Source organism: Daucus carota, chromosome 2 (genome assembly GCF_001625215.2).
Source record: "Daucus carota subsp. sativus chromosome 2, DH1 v3.0, whole genome shotgun sequence".
NCBI classification, from domain to species: domain Eukaryota; kingdom Viridiplantae; phylum Streptophyta; class Magnoliopsida; order Apiales; family Apiaceae; genus Daucus; species Daucus carota.
This window is the reverse complement of record NC_030382.2, coordinates 48374442-48397180: the sequence shown is the minus strand read 5'-3', so window position 1 is coordinate 48397180 and position 22739 is coordinate 48374442. Positions and strand designations below refer to the sequence as shown.

Genomic DNA, 22739 nt, shown 5'->3' with positions numbered 1-22739 from the left:
AATTTGGTCATATATTTTTAATAATAATTATTATTATCATTCAGTGTTTTTCAGAAGATTGCAATAAAGACGAATAAGGCGGTGGTAACACCGACTTGACAAATAGAAACTCTAGACATACGTCAAATATTAGTCTTAATTTTTAAAACTCATACAATTTAATTTTCGAAACAAATCTATAAAATTTCTATCATATTGCAGAATTAAAATAAACAAGATTCAATATTGATACCAAAGTACCAAAAAATTTGGTCATATATTTTTAATAATTATTATTAATATTATCATTCAGTGGTTTTCAGAAGATTGCAATAAAGACGAATAAGGTGGTGGTAACACCGACTTGACAAATAGAAACTCAAGGAAAATTGAAGTCATTGTCCATATTGCAACATATAATAAAAGAACCAAAACTCTAGACATACGTCAAAATATTTGATATCAAATTAATTTTGAAAAGTTAATCAATTTTGTCAAACTACAATATTAGTTTATCAAACAACTACAACAACCGTTAGATATACAAAAACTCCAACTATAATTGTATATAATGTTTGCCTATTAAATGAATAAAATAATTGCGACTTAAAATTTTGAATTTTTGTTCAAGATTAAAGATTCTATAAACGAACATATATGTGTTATATTTGAATATTATTTTAACAATTTAAAAATCATCAAACGACATAGTAATTTTACTAAAATAAAACATACTGTTAGAGTTAAATTACGTAAAGTCTGCATTTAAACTGTAGTAAGTACCAATCATAATCTTTTAGTTTAATCATTATTAATATCTTTAATTATTCAAATTTATATATAATTTACCATCTTTAAGTAGTTTTAAATATATAATTATCAATTAATCATTAATATTTTTCAACATTAACAATCATCAAGATCATAATTTTACTTATGAGTTATATTTTAGAACATATATAGTGTTTAGTGATTTATAAAATAATTGTTTTATATTTTGATTGCAATGATTATATTGTGGAGCATAACCTGTAAATTGTCAGATGTTTACAAATATTGTAGACTAAAAAAATTAAAATTGAAATGAGTAGATTATTTATAAATATTTTTGGACTCCAATACACTTATTTTGTGGACTCACGGGGATCCACATCGTTATGAATTAAATTTAAAGTAGGATCAAATTTTAATATATAGAAAGTCTTATATTAAATAACAATAATTTAAATATCATTTAAAAATAATAATTTAAATATGTACAATAAAAATATGATAAGATATTAAAAAAAAGGCATTTTTCTTCCGATAAATAACAAATTATTAAATTTTATTTAAACCCGTGCTTATCAACTAGTTTTAAAATAGAAAGATTATCAGCATGATGCATCCATTAAATCCATCATTTAATAGCATTGTCACTTGCTCTCACAAGTCAATCTCAAATCCATTGACCTTTCATACACAAAACGTAACACACACCCGTCCGTACTACTTTTAATAGTAAAAACGTAATTTAATAATATTATCTAGAAAAAATTAAAATAAGCTACACAAGACGTCGATAACCAAATCACACCAACTGATTCAAGAAACAATTCAAGAAACAGAAAGAACGCATTCTTACATCTTCGTGTCTACACATCGTTATGTATCATTCGCATTCGATGAATGCATTAACGATGTTTCTGTTTCTGCTACTTTTGAGCTTTCAAGCTTCATCATCTTCTTTTCCACTTTCATTCAGATCTCGATCACTTCTTCGAGCTTTAAACGCAAAAACAAATATTACGAGTGCAAAAACAGGGGATCATGATTATGCTGTTGATCTAAACATCACCGATTTCAATGATGTTCTTGGGAAAACAAAGGCCCCTTTCGCCATTGTTGAATTCTTTGCTCATTGGTAATTTTTTTTATATAGTAATAGGCCTTATATACTCGTTAATGTTTGTTTTGCTTTTTAGGTTTAGTATGTTGATGTACTATTAATGATGGAGATCTTTTTAGCTGTTCTATTTTCTGCATGCATTTTAAAGTAATTGTTAATCTTTGTCATTTAGTTTAAAGTAATTTAAAATGATTTTGGATTGTATACATGGAAGATGCTTTCTTCGCGTTGTTTGGGAATTTGTAGCTCACCAAAAGTTTGAGTCTGAGTCTGATCGATATGACTATTTTAGCTACAGGTCATCGTTCCGGAAATTGAAGCCGTAGAGGAGTTTTTAATGTTTGAATTATGATGATGGCACTTGGACTGGCTTGTTTTATTAGATACTATCTACATGTTGTTGTGATGCTTAAAAGCACATGTCCTCCATATAAGTTGTAATATAGGGAATACAACAAAAGATAGTTCTTCAAGAGTGTCTTCTAATGATTCCTAAAACACTAGAGACTCTAACCATTCCGTATTTTTTGATTGAGGAATCACTAGTCATCCTTTATTTGATTATTTCATGTATATCAATATAATAATCATCTTTCACCTTTTCAACACTTCTTTACTCTTTCCAAAACGTCGATAGAATTCAAATTTATTATTATTTCAATGATAAGAAACAAGTACAAGGATTGTTGTTTGAGTTGATTTACAAAACATTGTCCCAAATCACTAAGATTCTTTTCTTTCTTTTTCAATAATACTTATAAAGAAGCTCTAGGACACTGTTGGACTTGCTCACAAATTCGGGTGATGCAGATTAGATATGTGCCCATATTTACACTATCTTGGAATTATTATGCTTTGTTTGGTTGGGAAGATGAAATGGGAGAATTGGTAATAAAGACGGAAATAAAAGTAAATATTCTTAAAAAAGGAGGTAGTGCAAATTTTCTATGATGAGATGTGTGAAGAAAATGAGTGGGTGGATAATGGACCATTTCTTCTCAAATTAGTGGGTCCTTGAGCTGTATGAGCTTTAGTTCAATTAGCTAGGAATAGAATGAAGGAACAAAAGGACATGAATGTTTATCCATAAAATAGTATAATTCATTCCATTCACCCAGTTTTATTCACTCCAACCAAACAAAATATGAATGACATTTTACGATGTGATTCGACAAGAGTTGTGAGGTTAGTGGATATGCTGAACAACAATTGCAAGACATGTTATCTTAAAACTGATCAGCATTGGCTGAGACAGAGGTTTCACTAAAAAATGGTCCTAAAGAATTAGAGGCGATTTTGCAATGTAGTTAACAAATTTAATATAGTTGTACTGTAGTAGATCTTTTGGCTGGTAAACTCCAAATACTCTGTTTATATCTTCAAGTATATGTTTCAGTCCTTTGATTTTTGACATGTTATTTTTGGTCTTGCAGGTGTCCAGCTTGCAGAAACTATAAAGTATGTATATGTGCATCTTTCATGCTGATACATTTGTGGTTCTGTTTTATATCTTTTAATGTTGTTCAATTCTTACAGCCCCACTATGAAAAAGTTGCCAAGCTTTTCAACGGAGCGAATGCAGTTCATCCAGGGATGATACTGGTGACCAGGGTTGACTGTGCAGAAAAGGTATTGCTATAATTCTTTGTTCATTATCTCTTTGTAAGAATGGCAATGTACCATTTTTTTTATTGCTATTGGTTCTTGCTGAAAACTGGCGGTCCTAATGATATTTAATCAGTGGGAGTTGATTGGTAACAGTAGGCACATATAACGTTTCTGATTCAGATTTGTATTTTTATATCTTGATGTTACAAGTTTGAAATAATAGATGTAGTGAACATGAAGATATATTTAGTTATGTCTTTTCTTGAGCTTATTGATTTAAAATGTGTGCCAAAGTACTGCCCACTGGAGAACACAGATATGATTATATTCTATAATTATCTTTGAAATGCATATATGATCATAATTTACCACGCCTTCAAAATGTGCAATTTAGAATTCTCACACACCCATGCATTAAGAGGCTTGAACCCTTAATCTCATTAAGGTTTAAAGGGTATCCACTAAGCTATAATGCTAGGAGGAACAACAAACCTGTATACAATTCATCATCTCAGTGATTATGACCAATTTGAACTGCTGAGATAGTGATGCATCAGTGGAGTCAAAGAGGTTTGTTTGAGTTGATTTGCTCTTTCAGGGGGACCTAACAATATTTTGATTTTCTTTAAGATAGAATTAAAGATATACGGCGCTCAATCTACTGCTGTAAGTCCAAACTGAAGTGTCTGTTGTGGTTGTGAGTGTATACACTCCTTTTCAACTCTATTGTGAATTATACACTGAAGTAGTTGGTCTTCCAATTCCTTGAAATATAAATGACTTAATATATAAGTGTGTCATGTTAAGTGTAATCTTTAGAGAACCAATAAGGACATGCGAATTAGATACCTTAAAAGTTAAAAGTGTATTCAAATTGTTAGGGAATATCTGTTATACTTCAAGAACAACTCTATTTCCATGTAGTTGATTCCCTTTATATCATTTGATGCTGAAAATCAATTGAAGCATTGTACTAATTAATCAACCTCAAAGCCCTTACGAGGTAGTGATGAGTTTAATACACTCTAGCCTCTAAGCGTGCCCTGCGTGCGGTTAGAAAGATTGGCCACAATCTGAGGTTGAGCAGGACCTCCCACCCCACCCTGCCCCCTATAGGTGGCTGTCTGTCCTACAGCTGCACGAAAAGGATTACACCAAAGGCCTAAAATAAACTATGGAAGCTATCAAGAGAATACCAAACACTGACGGTGACGAAGGTTGCTGACTTTCAGGGGACGCGAAGCTGAATAGCATTGCAAGTAAATAGAGCAGAGAGCTTACCCTTCCCTTGAAGAACTTCACCTAACCTCTAGAGAACAAGATAAATCCTATTCTCCAACGCTCTATAATGAGGCGCCAGTTTCGTGCTTTTGGTGAGATGCCTATGCTAACTTCCTTGCTGTCTCTGAGTGGGCGCCCAGGCTTCCTGGGTGCTTCTGTCTTCTTAATTGAATAAAACATTCTATCCCTTGCACACTCTTGGTTCCTTGCTCTAAGTGCAGCTACGAGTCCTCTAGGCTTAAGCCTAACGGCAATCCTTACTTAGCCACTCAAAATTCTCGCGACAGCCTGACTTTCCTCCTGTTCACTTCTTTCTTCTTGGGAATTGAATCAGAAGCCTTTTATTATGAAACCATTATCAGGTAAGTGCTTCTTTTGCTTAGAGAGCAGGCCAGCAGGGTAAATTGCCTGCTATCATGTTTTGTGTTACAGCTTTAGTTTAAATTTTCGTAGATCTTATTTTCTTCTTGCAGGTGTAATAAACTTTATTGCTCCCTGTTCAGTTGTCTTTTCAGTTTCCTGTGATAATTAAGCCTATTATGACAACTAGCCACATGTATTAAAAAGTGAAATATCTGCCAAAGGCACCATTTTGTATTATATATTGAGGCAATACAGGTGATACATAACTACGCGTAATTTCTTGCTCGGGCAAGAACGTAAATCGAGTTGGCCTGTGTAAATTGTATGTTCGTTGATATAGGAATCTTTTTAGAAACAACTAGTAGTATAGTTAAAAAAGTCAACAAGATTGATGCTGGGTAAAAAAACTAAGAATGCTGGTTTAGCTTCAGTAATATTTTCTTTATTGCAACTGATAGATTTGATTTATTGAGCTTTTTCATCATGTATATCAAGTATATTTCCGCTCTCATTCTATTATTCTAACCCATAAAAATAGCTAGGATGGGGGGTGAAATCTTCCCTTTTATACCACGCTTAAACATGCCCACTAGGTTCTCGTTGATGAATTTTTTTGTTTCCTCGCTTTAAGTATGTATCATCTTTTCAATGTAGATTTTTGAGTTTTATTAATTCTCAATATTATCTTCTATATTAGTGATCAGTCCTCCCTTTTCTACATGTTTGGCAGCACAGATAAACACCAATCTTTGCGATAAATTCTCTGTTGATCGGTTCCCCATGCTTTTTTGGGGACCTCCTTCTCATTTTGCTTCCTTCAGTAAGAAGGGGAATACTACAATACTCTTTATTGATGATAGAAAGACAGCAGACCGAGTACTGATATGGATTAATAAGCGAATAGGCAGGTAAGAAATCACTCATATTTTTAGCATACTTTTGCATATTTTACATCACGGAAGTAGGATGAATGTAATATCGTTGATTATACAGGAAAGTGAACTTTCAAAAGTTATATAATACTACTAGTCCTGAAAGCAAAAAAAAATAAAAAATCTTATCATTGTCGTAGGCATATGAAATGCAAGTTGTTGCTGTTAAGCTACTTATAAGATAAATGCATAGTTGAACTTGCGTAATATATGCCCCGATCTTAGAGCGTTAAGTACCTTTAAGTGAGATTCGGGGGTGGGGGTTTATGGTGGACAAGATACGAAGTTTACTATCTAGAGGGAACATGTAAACATAAGACCCTTATAGTGTCTCTGTTAGAAGAGTAACAAACTTTTACTGCCAGAGGTTGCACTGCCAAAACATTATGTTGAATGTGCAAGGGTGGAATGACACTAACAAGGTTTCTTAGATCTTTATCTTGAGTTATGTCATTATTCTGGCAGGTTATGTCTTCTTAGTAGCATTAAAATAGGTATAATATAATGCTAAAGAGATGCAAGTAAGCAGGTTATGTAATATAGTTTCTTTAATTGCTCTCAAGTGTTTTATCTTTTGTCTCTAATGACAGCTCATACAGCGTGGACGACCTGAGAGACGTAGATGAGGATGTTAGAGCAGATATCTCAGATCGGAAACAGGTCCGTAAGTATTAGACTATATCAATTTGACACATTGCATTGCTTTTTACATGGATGAGGATATTGACTTTTCAATCACCTGTCGTGGAAAAGATTGCACGTGCTCTATATAATGATACTGAGGAAGCAACATATATGGCCTTTGACTTGATCTTTGAACACAAGGTATGTACTATTGCTGTTTTCTTCATTTTAATGTTTCATTTTCAGTAACTTACTATACTTGTGCACTTATCCAGATGATAAAATTTAAGACACGGGCATTTTTTATAGAATTTCTTCAACTTATTGCTGCTCATCATCCCTCTAGGAGGTCAGTACAACCCGTGTTGTGTCCATAACCAAGTCACAACATTTTGCAATATCTTTTATTTTTTGGCTCCGGCTTTTTGTATCAGGTGCCGAAAAGGAAGTGCTGATATACTTGTGAACTTTGACGATTTGTGCCCATTAGATATCTTGTCAGGCAAGGAAGAAGAGTGTATGACTAGTAGTGGAAAGAGCACCATTGGTAATTCTCAGATTTGCGGTAGCGAAATTCCTCGTGGTTATTGGGTGAGTCTAAGTCAAGTTTAGTAAAGTATAGGTATTCTTTGTGTGACATCTCAATAATTGACAAGTTTCCCAGTAAATATTCTGTGGATATTTTCCTGGAATTAGTTGTTTGATTGTGTGATATCTAATTTTCATTGCAAGTTTTACTTTATTTATTGCAGCCAAGCGATTAATAATACTAATAATTTTTTTGGTTAATTGCTGTACTAATATCACAATTCTATTGAAACTAATCAACATTACTACCTTCATTGGGGAAAAAGTATGCAAATTTGAGTGACCCCAACTCGTTTAGCATGAAAGGCTTTGCAGTATACAAAGTATGCAGCCATTGTCAATTTACTCCGGAATATTCTCTATGGTACCACTATACAATTGGCTTTTATCAATAGTACCATCACAGTTTTGACTTCTATATGTGGTAACCTTGTACATTTGGTTTTCACATATAATACCCTCATATTATGTAAAACGTCATATAATTGATTTAAGACCGTAAACAAATCGTATATTTGAATTCTTTACAAAAAAATATATGAAATAGACCTTTGAATCATGTAAACAGAGTTAAAATGAGTGAGATATATTCAAACTCCATAACCGAACTCTGATCATTTATATCTCACTCATTTTGATTCCGGTTTACATGATTTAAGAGTCTCTTTCATGTACTTTTTTACAAAGATTTCAAATATACAATTTGGATTACAATCTGAAATAAAATTTGTTACATTCCACTTAAATTAAGGGTATTATATGTGAAAAACCAAATGTAAGGGGTTACCATAGATGTAAGCAAAAAAATCTCAGGGTACCTTTGGCAAAAGCCGATTGTACGGTGGTACCATAGAGAATATCCTATTTACTTCACTAGTTACATACCTTCCCATTCGGCCATCACCGAACTAGTAAAACTCCAAAGGTTATTACAGTAAACTGTACTTTAAATCTTTGCTATTAATTTGCAACTTTATATCTGCTAGAAACTACTCATACATACAATGCAAATATGATTTTCTTTGTAGTAATGAAAATTACTGTAAATTTACATTGCAGAGTTTTTGTCGCGGTAGCAAGAACGATACCAGAGGCTTTAGGTAAACAATATAAGCTTATCTTTATGATTCATATTGGTTCTTCATTGATTTTGATTAGATTATTTAAATAGATGATGATCTTTATCTTTATCTTTATCTTTTCTATTCAAATAGATTATTCAAATATAAGCTTATCTTTATCTTTTCTATTTTTCTTCCGCTCTCTTGCCTTTTCTTAAACTCCGTTTCCTATACAACTGTTAAGAATTCAATGTCCTTATATTTTTGGGGCCCTAGGCAAGTATTAATTGGGGCATTTTTAACAAAAAATTTACAGAGGTCAAATTTTCTCGTGTATTTATCTGTATGAATTTAGTAGTCACTTTCACTTCATACACGTATTTTTAGGGTGTACAGAAAAGATAGTCCCATGAATTATATTTCAGTTTTTTTTTAGATAAGAAGAATGTAACTACTAATTTGGGATAGAGGGAGTACAAGATAGCACACAAATATGAAATAGCATAGATTACAGAGTCAGAGTCCGAAAATATGAACAAACAAATTATGACATCATTGTCAAAAATCATACGTTATTTTAGCTACCATCTGTAGACTGACAACATGAAATACCTAGCTATTATAAGTATCGTGTAGAAGGGCAGAGCAGAGAGTTGAGCAGACATCATAGGAAAAAAAACTCTCAGGATCAAAGTTTTGACAAAGTTAAAGTTTTAAGAAGGTTTGATGTTAACAACTTATTTTAGAAATACTGAAAAAACATATGAGTGCAGCAAGGATGCAGATAATTGTTATGAAAATTTGAAAAATGTCCTTAATCTTGCCATTTTGGTGAGAATGAGAAACTGAATGATATTGGTATTGTGATTTGTAAAGGATGAAATGCATCAATGATAAAGAGTTTTTTACTTAAATATTTTTTCACTATTAAGATGCTTAGCAAAAAAAATTGTAAAATATACAAAAATTGGTCCCCCTTTAGATTTTGGGCCCTTGGCCACTGCCCCTCTAAACCACCCTCAGGACCAGGCGGGGGTACTAGTTAAGCCAAAGACCTCTCTGGTAGCCATCCAAGATGGCAAGTGCTAGTAGTTATATCCTAGACATGAACATGGAATATGACATCTAAAAATGGGCTACATTGTTAGTTTTTGGGAGGTAGATTATGTGGATATATACTGCAGTGGTAGTTCATGAATTGATATACCATGCAAATTTTGACCATTACAATATAATTTTTAACGATATTACTCAAATTAAAATGACAGCAATGTGAGTTTTGGTGTATTTTGAATATTCTGTAACTTGATTACAATTTACAAGTTATGACCAATGACAGCAATGTGAGTTTTGGTGTATTTTGAATATTCTGTAACTTGATTACAAGTTATGACCAATGACAGCAATGTGAGTTTTGGTGTATTTTGAATACCCTCCAACCACAATTGCTAGTCAATTGTCTAAAGTTCTTACAATTACATCCTTAGTCATTTCTTAATGGCTATTTCTTTTTTCTGCAGTTGTGGGTTGTGGGTTTTGCTACATTCACTTTCTGTTAGAATTGAGAATCGAGAGAGTCAGATGGCATTTACAGCTACTTGTGAGTTTATTCACAATTTCTTCATCTGTGAGGAGTGTAGAGAACATTTCTATGACATGTGTTCAAGGTAATATTGCAAGTTCAAGATTTTTAGTAAACTTTAAAGTTCAATGGGCTGACTGTTATATACCATTGCAGTGTTTCTAGTCCTTTCAACAGAACCCGTGATTATGCCCTCTGGTTGTGGACTGCACATAACAAAGTTAATGAGAGACTGATGAGAGATGAAGCCTCTCTAGGAACCGGTGATCCTAAATTCCCAAAAATGTTTTGGCCTCCGAAAGAACTTTGCCCTTCTTGCTATTTTGTTCAGAGCCACAAGAGTGGTGCGTACAGTCAAATTAGATGGAACCATGATGAGGTTTTCAACTTCTTGGCTAACTATTACGGGAAGAGACTCCTGACAGAGTACAAGGATGAGAAACTTCCTGGTGATGCTGGAAGAAACAAGGCAGTTGTCAAAGAATCAGGAACTTCAACTCATGCACGTGTTCCTTGGGGGGCTGCACTTGCAATTGTTGTAGCAGCTTGTGCATTTGGAGCACTCGCTTGCTACTGGCGTCTAAAGCAGAAGAATTGGAAGTACTTACACCATCTACACTCTCTAAAAAACATATGATTGTTTGGAGAGTTTGTAATCCATTAATTCTGGAGTACTACAAGAAGACGTTTCTCAAACTATTTTTTCGAGAGGAAAATGAATGGGATAAAAAAAGTCATGGGAGTAATTGTTGTGGAAATATCTAGAAAAGGGGTTGGATTTTTGCTAGAAGGTGGTACGAAGCATTCGTATATGTTTTGTTCTGCGTATATTTCAGAAGAAGCAGAAGCTGGAGTCTAGACTGTTATATAGAAATACCTTATATATTTCAATGAATTAGAATTAGTGGAAAAGTAGGTGTAGATCAGGTTCCCTTCTCAACCTTATTGCAAACCTTTTATCATGTGTCACTAGTAGTGAGGTCTCTTCTATACTATCTACAGCTTTTACATTATTAGACAAGATGGAGTGTACAGTTTTATACCTTGTCAAGTTTTGAATAGATTTTTTTCTCATTTTTACATGTATTTGTTGAGTAGAAAACCAGAGTGTAATTTTCAGTTTTATTCTTATGCTAAATACTTGTTGCAACTCAGATGTCTGTGGGTAGTATGATGCTGGTCATGTATTGGTCCTTGTTACTATTGTCCATCATTTAATGTTTTTTACATTTTATTAATCATAGAAGCTTCCAGATTTTAATGTTTTAGGTTTTACTTGCCACTTGATATGGAGTTTTCTTGACAAAAAACAGAATCTAATGGTACTTATTAGAACAGAAGCAAGTACTCCCTTCATCCCAATTTAAATAACCTTTTTGCTAATTTCACATATTTACCCGTATTTATTGTATTGACTTTTATAGTATCATTATACATTGGAAACGACAAACAAGAGAGGGTAATTTTGGAAGCTTGTTGATAATTGTATATTGAGAGAAGAGAAGCTCATCTAATTTGGGATAAGAAAAATTGTCAAGGTACTGTCAGCGCGAATAATAGATAAAAAGAATCATCTGATGTACGAAAAGGGTACTCCTTGATGTCAGTAGAACCATGAACCGGATAACCGGAACATGAAAAATATGGAAAATAGTAATGATCTGATCCACCATCAGTGACAGACCGACAGGAAGAGTATGCCGTGACTCATGAACTGCATGACTACCACAGGAGAAACATAAACAGAACAAACTTAAAATATCAGTGTTTCTCTGATGCTAGATTTAATATAGAAACTGCTGCAGACCAAGATTCTTCCATAATAATTCCAAGCTTTTGTCCTGATGAGAAGCACCGTAGTACAGTTACTATGACACAGTGTCTTCCAATTTCAGATAACAACATTTGATGGACAAGGCTATCACTGATGAGTGAACTTGACAGTCTGCAGCTGCGGTGTAAATGTTGAACAAGCCCACTTCTATTACCTCCATGAATTTTTTCGAAAACTAGTGAAGAATTCTCCAGCTAAGTGATACAGGGGAAAAGAGAAGAATCAGGTGCGACTCTCAAGTTTTTATTGTGTATATTCCAGCATTTCACAGGACAAAAACGTATTCAATTGAGATTTGTGTTTTTCTTTTTCTGATTTCAAATTCAAGGATATTGAGTGTTTTGAAATTTAAAAATTGTAGAAATTATCAAAGTAAATCAAATGTTCATGTATTCTAGGTCTGTAATTTAACTTTGCTGTTTTAATTCTCTTTACAGAATGCGGGGATGAAGTAGAATTACACCCGGGGAAACAACTGAAAGTTTGTTACCATGAACGCGCTGGCTCTTCTGTAATAGTATCCAACAAGGGTTTTCTAGACCTCGACACCGATAATTTATACTTCAACTCCCCTGGATAGAACCCCTCAATTCCTTCAAAGCTAAATCTAGAATCTTGAGTGTCGCTTTCTGGCGACGCCACAGGTGGAGATTCTGGCACAGCCCTGACCTTGTTATGGCCAGCCCCGGCAAATTTACTTGGCGTGGGGTTTGCGACCATGAAGAGCCTGGCCATATCATCCCGGGTGACCACGGACTTGAGCCTCCTCATAGGAAACATAATATAGACATGACCAAACTCCAGATCATCATCAGCTGAGAGAGGCGTAAATCTCTTTCCAGTATTCAGTGACTTCGTGTTGACTAGAAACGAGTTGGGGGAGTCGAGCATGAGCTCAGCCACCTTCACTGGACGGCGGAATTGGCGCACTTCCCCGCCGGGGAAGATGACCTTGGAAGCTTTGGCTGTAGGGGAGACAAGTGAAGTGCATAAAGAGGCATAGTTTCCCATGAGGTTTAAGACTAGTTGTATTCCTGGATGATGGAAATGAACTAGTGCTTTTGTTTTTTATAGAGGTGGGATAGAATTTATGACATATTTCTATTTTTATTTTTTAGTGCATGAGTGGTTAAGTGACAGATAAGTTTAAGACAAGATGAGAAACAAGTTAGAGAGAAAGGCAGGGGGAAAGGAAAGGAAGTTGAGTAGGCAAGGCAGGTTATGATAAAATAGTGGCAACACTCTTCATACACTCTGTAGACGGTAGGGAAAACTATTTTATTTTGTTCTTACACACGATAATAACCTGTATCCGCGTGCTGATACACATACAGAGCTGAGAACATTAATGCGTTTTATATCTCCGGAAGAGGAAGAAGATATGGGATTTGAGTTAATACTTTATACGAATGGATTATATATTTCTTTCTTTTTTAAGATATTAATGTTTTAATTTTCTGGATTAGAGCTTGTTTAGGAATTTAATTATTTTTATTTATTCTCGCAATTTAAACTTATATATTTTACCGATGAATATCCATTCTATTTCATAGTCGAGGTCCTCGAGGACCTGGAGGAACATATTAGAAGTATGCGTACGATTATTTCTAGCTATTATACTATTATCACTGCAAGCATATAATAACATTCCTCATGGCACCATGTACAGTATGTGATAAAAAATACCTCTGTTGCGTATCTAACCATAAATAAGTTCCAGTTACTGTTAAGCTGTTGCATCTCGTGTCAAACGTAAATTTCCTTATGTCATAAAATTAATACGAAATCCGTTTGGTTAATCATACATGATGTATATCTCAATAATCAAGATATGAATGTTCCTTCTTCTTTCTTTCATTTAGTCATCGAGTTCATGTTTGAAATGTTGTTCATGTTCTTCATTCGATATGTTGTTCATCGTAGTTATAATCCAATACATCGAACATAAAGTAATTATCTTATTTTTCTTATTTTGACATGTTTGGCATATGTATTGTAATAATTATCATTTAGATTTGACTTATTTGTAACTTAAATTTTGATTCAATATTTTTATTCAAATAATAAGAATTAAAAATAATGTTTTTGTCTAACTGTTAAAATATTTAAAATTTGTGTCAAAAGTCAAAATTTCAAATAAAAAATTGATAAAAATAGTAAATAATTACATTTCTTATATTTATTTCAGTTGAGATTTTACGAAGAGTTATAATATTTTAAATTTAATTATATTATATCAAGTAAAAATATTAAGAAATATATTATCACACATTCCAATTTACAATTAAGAATGAGATGCGCAGTTTTAGGCTACTGGAATGCGATAATTTTAATATTTGATTAACAAAGAAAAAAAAAGTTTGCTTATAATTGCTTATAGAACTGACAAATTTATGAATTTAAAATAATATACAAAGGAGACTAGTTGATACATGTAGTATAGACATAATAATCAACGCACACTAGCATGCTTAGTAAAAAAATACAAATAAGTAGACGCTTCGATGACAAGAAGGAGAAAACTACAAAAAAATTACTTACTTTTTGTAAAACTACAATCCTTGATATAGATCAGAAACATCATGACAAAAATATAAATATACAAGCAGAGGGATGAATTTTGAGCGAATATATAATCAAAAGGGATATATTTGTCGATCTCTTTATGAATCAACTATGATCGCGGTATGTTGTTCCAAACCTATACATATATTTGTCAATCTCCTTTTTTTTTTTGAGTAAAAGGTACTTGCTTATATTAAAGAGACTCTAAATCAATATTACATGAGATAAAATCCGGAGCAGTATTAAACCACTCCATGGGACCTGACATAGAATGTGCAGCCCGAGCTAACTCATGAGCTACGCTATTCGCAGATCGACTAGCAAACACTATTAACACTTCCTCAAAGTGTTTAAGATTATCACTACAAGCTTCCACAATTCCTTAGAGCAGTAAACATGATGATAAAAAACTATCATTTTATTGACTAAAAATAATATATTTAAGATTAGAAAAGTACATGACCTGATTTTAAGTACTTGTACCTGTTTATTGTTGCTATTATTTAGCCAAGGATTTTCTTTAAACTTGGATATTAATTTTTGAATTTAGTCTCATACCCTAGCCCTTTCATCTACTTGTGATTTTTGAATATTTTCCAAATTATTTTAAAATTCATATAAATTATATATATAAATATAAAATTTAAATATTTAAATAATAATTCGATTCATTTGCTTTAACCAATAACCACATCCAATCTGCAACATCGGTTCGATTTCACCTTTCGGATTGATTTTTATCGATTTTAATTTGATGTTGGTTTTTCTGGGCCATAAGTGGACCCATGAAATTGCCATCCCTGCCACTAGAGGTGGCAATATGGTTCTAAAACCATTAAACCAATCCAAACCAAACCAAAATTATAAATTTGGATCAATATGAAATCACATTTATAAAAATGGATTTGGTTTGGTTTTTGGTCTCACATTTCTCACAAAATATGGATCTAACCATATTTTAACCATATTTTCAAGAAATATGAAGTTCTGGGCAGCTGTGGTCACCAAACAATGCGGTGTCGCACTCCACTCACTCCAGCATGGTGCCTTTTATCACTTTGTACCGAATGCGAACTCCTTCATCACATTCACAAACTCACAGCTCGGGTCATTACTTGGTTATAATTAACTTGCCCATTCTGTTTATAACCATTGAAACCAGACTATTGGGCTTAAATCAGTCCCGTATTCTTATTATATGATGAGTAGCCTAATAGATATTATTAAACTAGTTTACCCATGATCCAAACTAAAACCATAACCATATTTTTTAATATATGGTTTGAAAATGGTTTTGGTTCATTTATTCAAACCACATCCATTTTATGAGAACCAAAACCAAACCAATCACACATTTTGCCACCTCTACCTGCCACTGCAGGACACGTAGTCGGATCTGGGCCGGGTTTGAAAAACATAGAACATCGGTAATACCGGGGTCAATCTGAGAAAACAGAATAGCACCGAGGGGCTAAATATTCAAATCGATTTGCGAGTGGGTCAAGTAAATTATACTAGCCAGATAGATCTTCCCAACTAAATTTTGTGTTGGAGAGATGAGCATTAGCAGCACAAACGACTCAGCAGAGAGTATAATGGACCAAGCAGCAAAAGCTGCTGACGAGCTTTACTTATTACGCGACACTTATTTCCCGCTCGATCCAAATCACAAAATTGCTGCTCTCCAGTCCCAATCTCATCTCGCTCTCAATCTTCTCGATTCCATTCCTTCCGGTCAGTTTTATATAAATTATACTAGCCTGACTGCTCAATTACAACTAAACTTACTCATTTTGTATCATTTAAGCTACGCATTCTGTATTGATTGTGAAGTTTTATGCGATATGTTCTATGAAGCATCACTTATTAAAGTAGTCTTTACTCGCGTGCTTTCCTAGGTTTGATTTTATTCTTTTGTCTATGTTTTAGAATGTTATATATAATATGCATTTTTCAAATGGATATAGTAGTTTAGTAGGTCTGCAATTTCGATGACTTGAGAGCTATAGTTAGATTGATTTTGTTATAGAAGTTTCATATATTACAAGGAGGGCGTCACGATATTTGCAATTAAGAATTGAAACACTGAATGTTATTCAGTAAGTCCTCTTTAGTCATTTCAGACACTTCAGCTACTTGTATTAAATCTTCTTTAATTTCATACGCAAATTCAGTTCCATAGTAATAATTAATAAGATATAAACTAATTGGTCTTCACTCTTAAGTCTTAACTGATAAATGGGATATGATGAAGATACCAAGGATTTTAAATATTTTTTCAGGTGTTAGAATAGAGGTGTTTCTTGTATGGTATCTTAGCATGTTGTTCAAGTACATTTTTATGGTGGTCTTCGGAAATCCTGGATGTTTATATACTGTAGACACTCAATAATAACTTCTGATTGGTGGCTGAAGCTGAGGATTACTGAGTTCTTCTGTTTTAGAAATTTAGGAGGTGCTTGGTATTGTTTTACAGTTTTTTGTTTTCAGGAAACACAATCCGATGTTTTCTGTTTTCTATATTTTTGAAAACTGTTCTCTTGTATTTATTCTGAAAACTGTTTTTAAAAACAGGACCAAACACTACATTTTTTCCTGGAAACTGTTTTTATGTTTTTTAAAACATAAGACATTTATTTTGTTATGAAGCCAAATAGGTGCTTAGTGATCGTCATTCACAGTGTTACTTGTGACTTGATTATCCTATTATTTTTTCAGATCATAGGAGATTACCTGCAACACGTGCAACACATGAATATTTGAAAGGAAAGATCATGGATGTATTTCCTGATTATAAAAAAGAAGCAGAGGACCATCTCTCGAAAGCTGTAAGCAAAGATTGCACTGTTGTGATTTCCTTTTGTTTAGGTTGTATTGTTTTTTAAGCTGGCTGTTTCATTTTTTAGGTCAAGTTAAATCCATCTCTTGTGGATGCTTGGCTATGCTTAGGCAACTGCATCTGGAAAAAAGGAGATCTACCTTCAGCAAAGAACTGCTTGACTCTTGCACTGAGCAAGGTTATTTATGACATTACAACAATTTTAATATTATTAAATAGCATAACTCTGCCTTCATGCATAGACGTCAATTGCTCGACGTAGACTAATTTCTATGTTTTGCAGGGTTCAAACAAAAAGATACTTTGTCAGTTATCAATGCTTGAAAGAAGAATGGCCCAAGGCAAGATTGTATCTTTATTATGCTTTTCAATATGTACCCAGCCATGCCTCATTTTGCAGTTTGGTTATTAGAACGTCTATATAGAACCCCAATTGAGAGATAGAATCTAGGCTTTCAATATTTGTTTGAATTTTTAGTAATTCTGGAGCATGCATGGTTTATGTTGTTCAATTTGGTTTAAGATGTATCAATTTGTAGCAAGATAATAGTATAAAAGCCTTGTCATACATATATGTTAACATGTATTTTTTATCTATTTTCTAGGTGCTGATAATCAGGAAGAAATTGTACAAGAAAGCATCAAACATGCAAAAGAAGCTATTGCTCTGGATGTAAAGGACGGGAATTCTTGGTGTAAGTAATAACTGGTAACCAGTTTGGTGGCATGCCTTCATTAGAACACTTTATTACATATTAAAGCTTATTCAGTACATCTTGATAGAATTAGCTAGAGAGACCACTAATTGTTGTTTTTCCCCTCATTATTATTATTATTATTTATTAATTTTCCTCTATCATGACTTTATATATCTCCGTGCCGAACAGACAACCTAGGAAATGCATGCCTCACCTGTTTTTTTGTGACTGGAGCATGGGATCATAGCAAGCTTCTGCAATCTTTAAAAGCATATCAGAATGCTGTAAGTGTGCACAATTAAGAAAGCAAAATATTTCTCATGTGATTGTGTGCTAGAAGAAATTTTGCTAGCCATATTGATTTGTTATAATGATTAATAACTTCTGATACATTTCAGGAGAAAGATGAGGGAATGAAGTCTAATCCAGATCTATACTTCAACTGTGCTACTGTAACTTTCCATCTCTTTATCTCTCTCTTTCTCTCTGTGATAGTTTATCATATCATCCAATTGTTTTTCCTCTTTCTGATAGTATACTTAATAGCCCGGAAGCATGAGTGCGGGGATACGGGAATTCGGCAAATTTTTAATATATTATGAAACTACGGATTTCCCACACCCCCACGTATCGGGCATCAAAATACGGTGCTACGCCAGGTGGCGCACCGCGCCGCACCCCCGCACGGTGCGTGCACCCCCTGCGATTCTTCAGTATAGTGGAGTATCCCTGCTTCACAGCTTAATAGAGAAAAAGCAAACCTATAAAATCTAGCAATATAGTTTTATCCTGATGGGATATTAGGAAATTCCTGCTACTCAAGGTCAAGTAGTACATATCTTGGATTTATTTAAAAGAAATATGAAATATCAATCTTGGGTCTGTATCGAGTAATCTGTTATCTAACTCTTTATGGAGTGATGTACTAACGTGAAAAGCATATTTAGTGAACCTGTGGCCAGATCAAGATCAGGTTTTACGGCTACCTGTTTTCTTCAATTTTTCATCTTAAACCTTGGGCCTTCTTTTATTTCTGAGTTCCATTATCCCTCCATCTACTTTTTAAATAATGTTGATTACATGAGGGGAACCAGTGGCTAAGTTGAGTATGCATAGTACACAGGAGCTTTGAAGCTCTTTGCATTGCATTGTATCCTACTATACTCTTAACAAGAAGATCATAAGCTGTTCAAAAATAAAACGAGGTAGCTTGTGATTTATCTTAACATATGAAATGACAGTTTTGCCTTCTAATTTCGAACAATAAGAAAGAGGGAAGTAATAGAAAAGGATCTATATGTATCTGGAAAATTGAATTGCAAATTCGTCTGTAAACTATTCACCTGAAAATTTTGGTACAGCCATGCCACTGATCATACATCTCCAACTTCAATTTAACCGATCATATTTTGTTAGATTCCTCTTGTGAGTTATTTATAGCTTGTAATAATCTATCCTGAGCATTATAAGAAGCACATGAGGTCAGAGAACTGATTTCACTGTTGTACTGTCAGAACTCTGCTGTGTTACTAATATAGAAGGGGTGTAATAAGGGTATATAGTCTTTACAATGTTATTAAGGGTATTATAGTCTTTAAAATTTTACAATGAAGCAGACTAGTATAAATAGTTATCAAGTAGTTGGAATTCAGTATGTTGAACAATTTATCAGAAAATGGAACTAGTTTCAACCATCTCTTTCTCTCTCTGGAATTCTGTTCACTTTCTCTCTCTGTAACTGCTTTCTGTCTCTAAAACCCTAGCTTTCTCTACAAGTTGTGTTCTTCATTTCTCACCTATTCTCTCTTACTTCTACAATCAATCACTTATATCTCTCTCTACATAACTGCTATATCTGCTTATTTCTCTCTTATTAAACCAGAAAATGCTAAAAATACCTCTATCTCTCCATTTCTAGACCCTAGATCCTAACAGGTACATTCACTACTTATGTTACTGTGTTGTTTTTGTGGCATGCTCCTAACCAAAAGTGACATCTTTTACTATTTTGTATTAACAAAAGATAGGCCTCCTTAGTTTTCTTGATTCCTCTCATGTGTTGGCTGTACGTTTGAGATAGCTGACCACAAGATACATCGTTAACATAATAGAATGACAGAATTATGTACGCAACAAATTTGTTCTGACAACACTAATTTGGTTTACATTGTTTCTGTAGTCCTAAATTTAGAGCTTCTTTTATTGTTGTCTGCTTAGTCACTCAGTCTGTGATTTTTGTTTTTATCCTCAATCTAATGACCTATGTGTTGAATTTTTAATCTCCCTTTGTATCCACCTTTTTTTCTGGTGGAAGATAATATATTAGAGTCCTTTAGCTCTGACATTATTATATTATTGTCAATAATATATATTCAGGTAAACAAATATTTGGAGAACTATGAGAGGGCCCTTAGTGGATTTGAAGCTGCTGCATCAAAGGATCCTGGTCTCAATGCTACTGAGGAGGCTGACAAATTGATAAGTCTTCTTGACAAACTCGATAGCTTTTTAAGGGTGAGTTGCAAGTACACATGTCAACCCTTTGAAGGACTTTTTATATATAATGTGTTATGTGGCCTTTATGAAATCGATGTGTTTGTGTATTGGTAATTTAATATGTAGTGATGGTTGGCTCCTAGGCTATGCCTTAATGAGGCAAAACAAGATGGAGGAATGTGTTTCTAATACATTTTTTTCAGTCAATTCTACCTTTTAAGAGAATGCAACATGCAATCTATCCTGATTCACATAGTTTAAAGTAGTTTGATATGCAACTTAAATACACAGGATCACAGCCTCCAATCCAGAAAAGTATTTACTCTGTATAATCCTCTTTCTCTATAATTAGGGGAATGCCATCTCCTAATAAGTTCAGGAAGCTGTCTGTTCAGAAACCTATCAGGACTCTACAGGAAGACTGTCTGTGTTTTATCTGGAGACAGGCATGTCAGCATTATCTCAGTGCTGTTCTTGCACCTTGAAAATACATGCAGAAGAAGAGGTGCTGATTGTAGGAGAAACCATGCAGATACTAATTGACAAAGTTTGCATCAGTACAACTGTCTGAATGAATTATGTGTGCAAAATTTGTATAACTAATTACCTCAATTATATTCTGCTTAGTGAAATATCTGTATAACGAATTACCTTACTTTGTATCCAGGGACAGACAAAGGCTAAACGTCTCGCTTCTTTGACTTCATCATTAGCTGCAATTAATTGTATGCAACTCATTCATAGCTTTAAGTTAGCAGATTGTACTTTCTTTTTAGCATTCTATGCTTAATATTGTTTTCTGTTGTAGTAAATTCTTCATACAGAAGAGGGACCATAGATCGTCTATCGGAAGGTCTGAACAGAACAATTGCGATTCTTGGAAAAGTCATGTTCTTTATCAAGCATGAAAGTACAACTCCATTGTAGGTTGCCCATGCTAAATATCTTTAAATTCCCATGTAAAAATTGTATTCGGTAATGTAAACACGTATATGCAGTTAGGATCTTTATAATTTGTTTAGTTGATAGGAAATAAAAATGGTGCAATGATTTTGCAGATACTTTCTTGTTTGTGATTCAGATCAAGTGTGCTTCATTCTTACGGTGTATGGGATGCGCAATGATGCTGTAAGTTAGTTTATGTTAATAATTTATAATTTTTCCATGGCAGACTCTCTTTCTTGGAATTACTTTTTTTCATATATCTTCGATGAGAACTATGCTGATTACAAATGGTTATTTGATTAGTAAATGCTAAAGACCGGCAATGAATTTTTTTTTTATTCCTTTCAGATTAAAGAAGGAGATCAGGTCACTTTATTGGCACCTTGTTACCATTTTGTGAACTTTTCTTGGAAGGAAAAGGTTTGCGCTCTCAGTCCTTAATATAATGTACTTTATATTCTGGGAATTAAGTCCTGTTGAGATTGAGAATCTAACATACAGTCGTGTGGATAGATGTACCCAAACAATAATTTGTGTCTGTTTATATGTCTATAGTATATATGGAGTAGTACTATCAGTACGTTCTATGGATAACACGTTTTAGCGTAACAGTGACAACAACTGTTGCTGCGGGGCAATTACTTTGCAATTTTTTTTTTACATTTTCTATGTTATATTGTTCTGCACATGTTAAGAGTGACTGTTCTCAGGTTTTTAGCTGAATCACTGCCAGGAGCACGTACTATATATGAAGATTATTCAAAATAAACAATTTAGAGATTGTCAATACAATCTAATTTTATTATAGATTACCTTTGTGGAGCAGTGAGAGTGTTTAGATGCATAAAATTGTTAGTACATACTGCTTTTGCAAACAAGTGTAGTAACAAAACTATTCAGTTGCTAGTTCAAATCATTGATTAATCAGCAGTGGGAGTGACGAGTTTGATCATTTGCTATGTTGGACATGCAGTATTACCAGTTCAAATCAATTCGTGTGGATTTCTTGGATCAAATGCTTGTGAATGGGAATGCCATATCTCCTCAGTATGCAATTCGGAACGCAATTGTTGCTCAGAATAAAGCATGAAAATTTTCTGTCGATTCTGTTGATTGAGCAGAATGTGTGGATATCTTCTATGAGAGTTTTGCAGCTCAGATTGATGAAAGATGGGATGTGTCAGGTGTGAATAGATTGAGGCGTGTAAAAGAAAATTTATTATTATTTAAATTAGGTTCATCCCATTTGGAAGCGAAAGTGATCTACCTCATTGTGTTTTGCACTTGTACTTGAAATTTGACACTGTAAACTATCTTATGTTGGTAACAAGTGAATTTCTCGTGGTTTTTTTTTTTTTTTTTCCGCGTTTAATTTACTATCTGAATATTGGTCTATGGCTGATCCTTAAGATCTCCATGCACTTATTTGCCAAGTTGTACTTCCAAGTATCGAGGC

The 22739-nt window shown here is 33.7% G+C and overlaps 3 protein-coding genes across 4 annotated transcripts; 2 read left to right on the top strand and 1 right to left on the bottom strand.

The window, feature by feature from the left end:
• The first annotated feature begins 1522 nt into the window (after positions 1-1522).
• LOC108206651 (sulfhydryl oxidase 2) lies at positions 1523-10992 on the top strand. Its single transcript, XM_017377023.2, has 11 exons — positions 1523-1882; positions 3301-3325; positions 3404-3496; positions 5855-6027; positions 6642-6711; positions 6805-6876; positions 6951-7024; positions 7110-7266; positions 8323-8363; positions 9845-9991; positions 10063-10992. The coding sequence occupies exons 1-11, from the start codon at positions 1626-1628 to the stop codon at positions 10541-10543; spliced, it is 1590 nt and encodes a 529-aa protein (XP_017232512.1). The 5' UTR covers positions 1523-1625; the 3' UTR covers positions 10544-10992.
• A 1234-nt stretch (positions 10993-12226) lies between these two features.
• Positions 12227-12751, bottom strand: LOC108208337 (uncharacterized). The gene has a single exon (XM_017378862.2). It carries the CDS (start codon positions 12749-12751, stop codon positions 12227-12229), a length of 525 nt encoding a protein of 174 aa, XP_017234351.1.
• A 2970-nt stretch (positions 12752-15721) lies between these two features.
• LOC108205876 (uncharacterized) lies at positions 15722-22639 on the top strand. Of its 2 annotated transcripts, none has more exons than XM_017375991.2 (13): positions 15722-16039; positions 17024-17133; positions 17212-17322; positions 17428-17485; positions 17750-17839; positions 18032-18126; positions 18241-18294; positions 20219-20356; positions 21006-21063; positions 21147-21261; positions 21397-21466; positions 21632-21703; positions 22257-22639. In XM_017375991.2, the coding sequence occupies exons 1-13, from the start codon at positions 15862-15864 to the stop codon at positions 22371-22373; spliced, it is 1266 nt and encodes a 421-aa protein (XP_017231480.1). In that variant the 5' UTR covers positions 15722-15861; the 3' UTR covers positions 22374-22639. The 2 variants fall into 2 exon arrangements, 1 of the variants encoding a protein (XP_017231480.1); XR_001804025.2 differs by having other exon boundaries at positions 15748-16039; positions 21420-21466.
• The last annotated feature ends 100 nt before the right edge of the window (positions 22640-22739 follow it).

Excerpts from the sequence above, each read along its gene's own strand:
- LOC108205876 (XM_017375991.2), top strand. The coding sequence starts at position 15,862 with ATGAGCATTAGCAGCACAAACGACTCAGCAGAGAGTATAATGGACCAA. Across the intron at positions 17,323-17,427 it reads TGACTCTTGCACTGAGCAAG|GGTTCAAACAAAAAGATACT; the intron begins GTTATTTATGAC and ends TATGTTTTGCAG. Across the intron at positions 21,262-21,396 it reads CATGAAAGTACAACTCCATT|ATACTTTCTTGTTTGTGATT; the intron begins GTAGGTTGCCCA and ends ATGATTTTGCAG.
- LOC108208337 (XM_017378862.2), bottom strand. The coding sequence starts at position 12,751 with ATGGGAAACTATGCCTCTTTATGCACTTCACTTGTCTCCCCTACAGCC.
- LOC108206651 (XM_017377023.2), top strand. The coding sequence starts at position 1,626 with ATGTATCATTCGCATTCGATGAATGCATTAACGATGTTTCTGTTTCTG. Across the intron at positions 1,883-3,300 it reads GTTGAATTCTTTGCTCATTG|GTGTCCAGCTTGCAGAAACT; the intron begins GTAATTTTTTTT and ends TTGGTCTTGCAG. Across the intron at positions 6,712-6,804 it reads ATATCTCAGATCGGAAACAG|ATTGCACGTGCTCTATATAA; the intron begins GTCCGTAAGTAT and ends GTCGTGGAAAAG.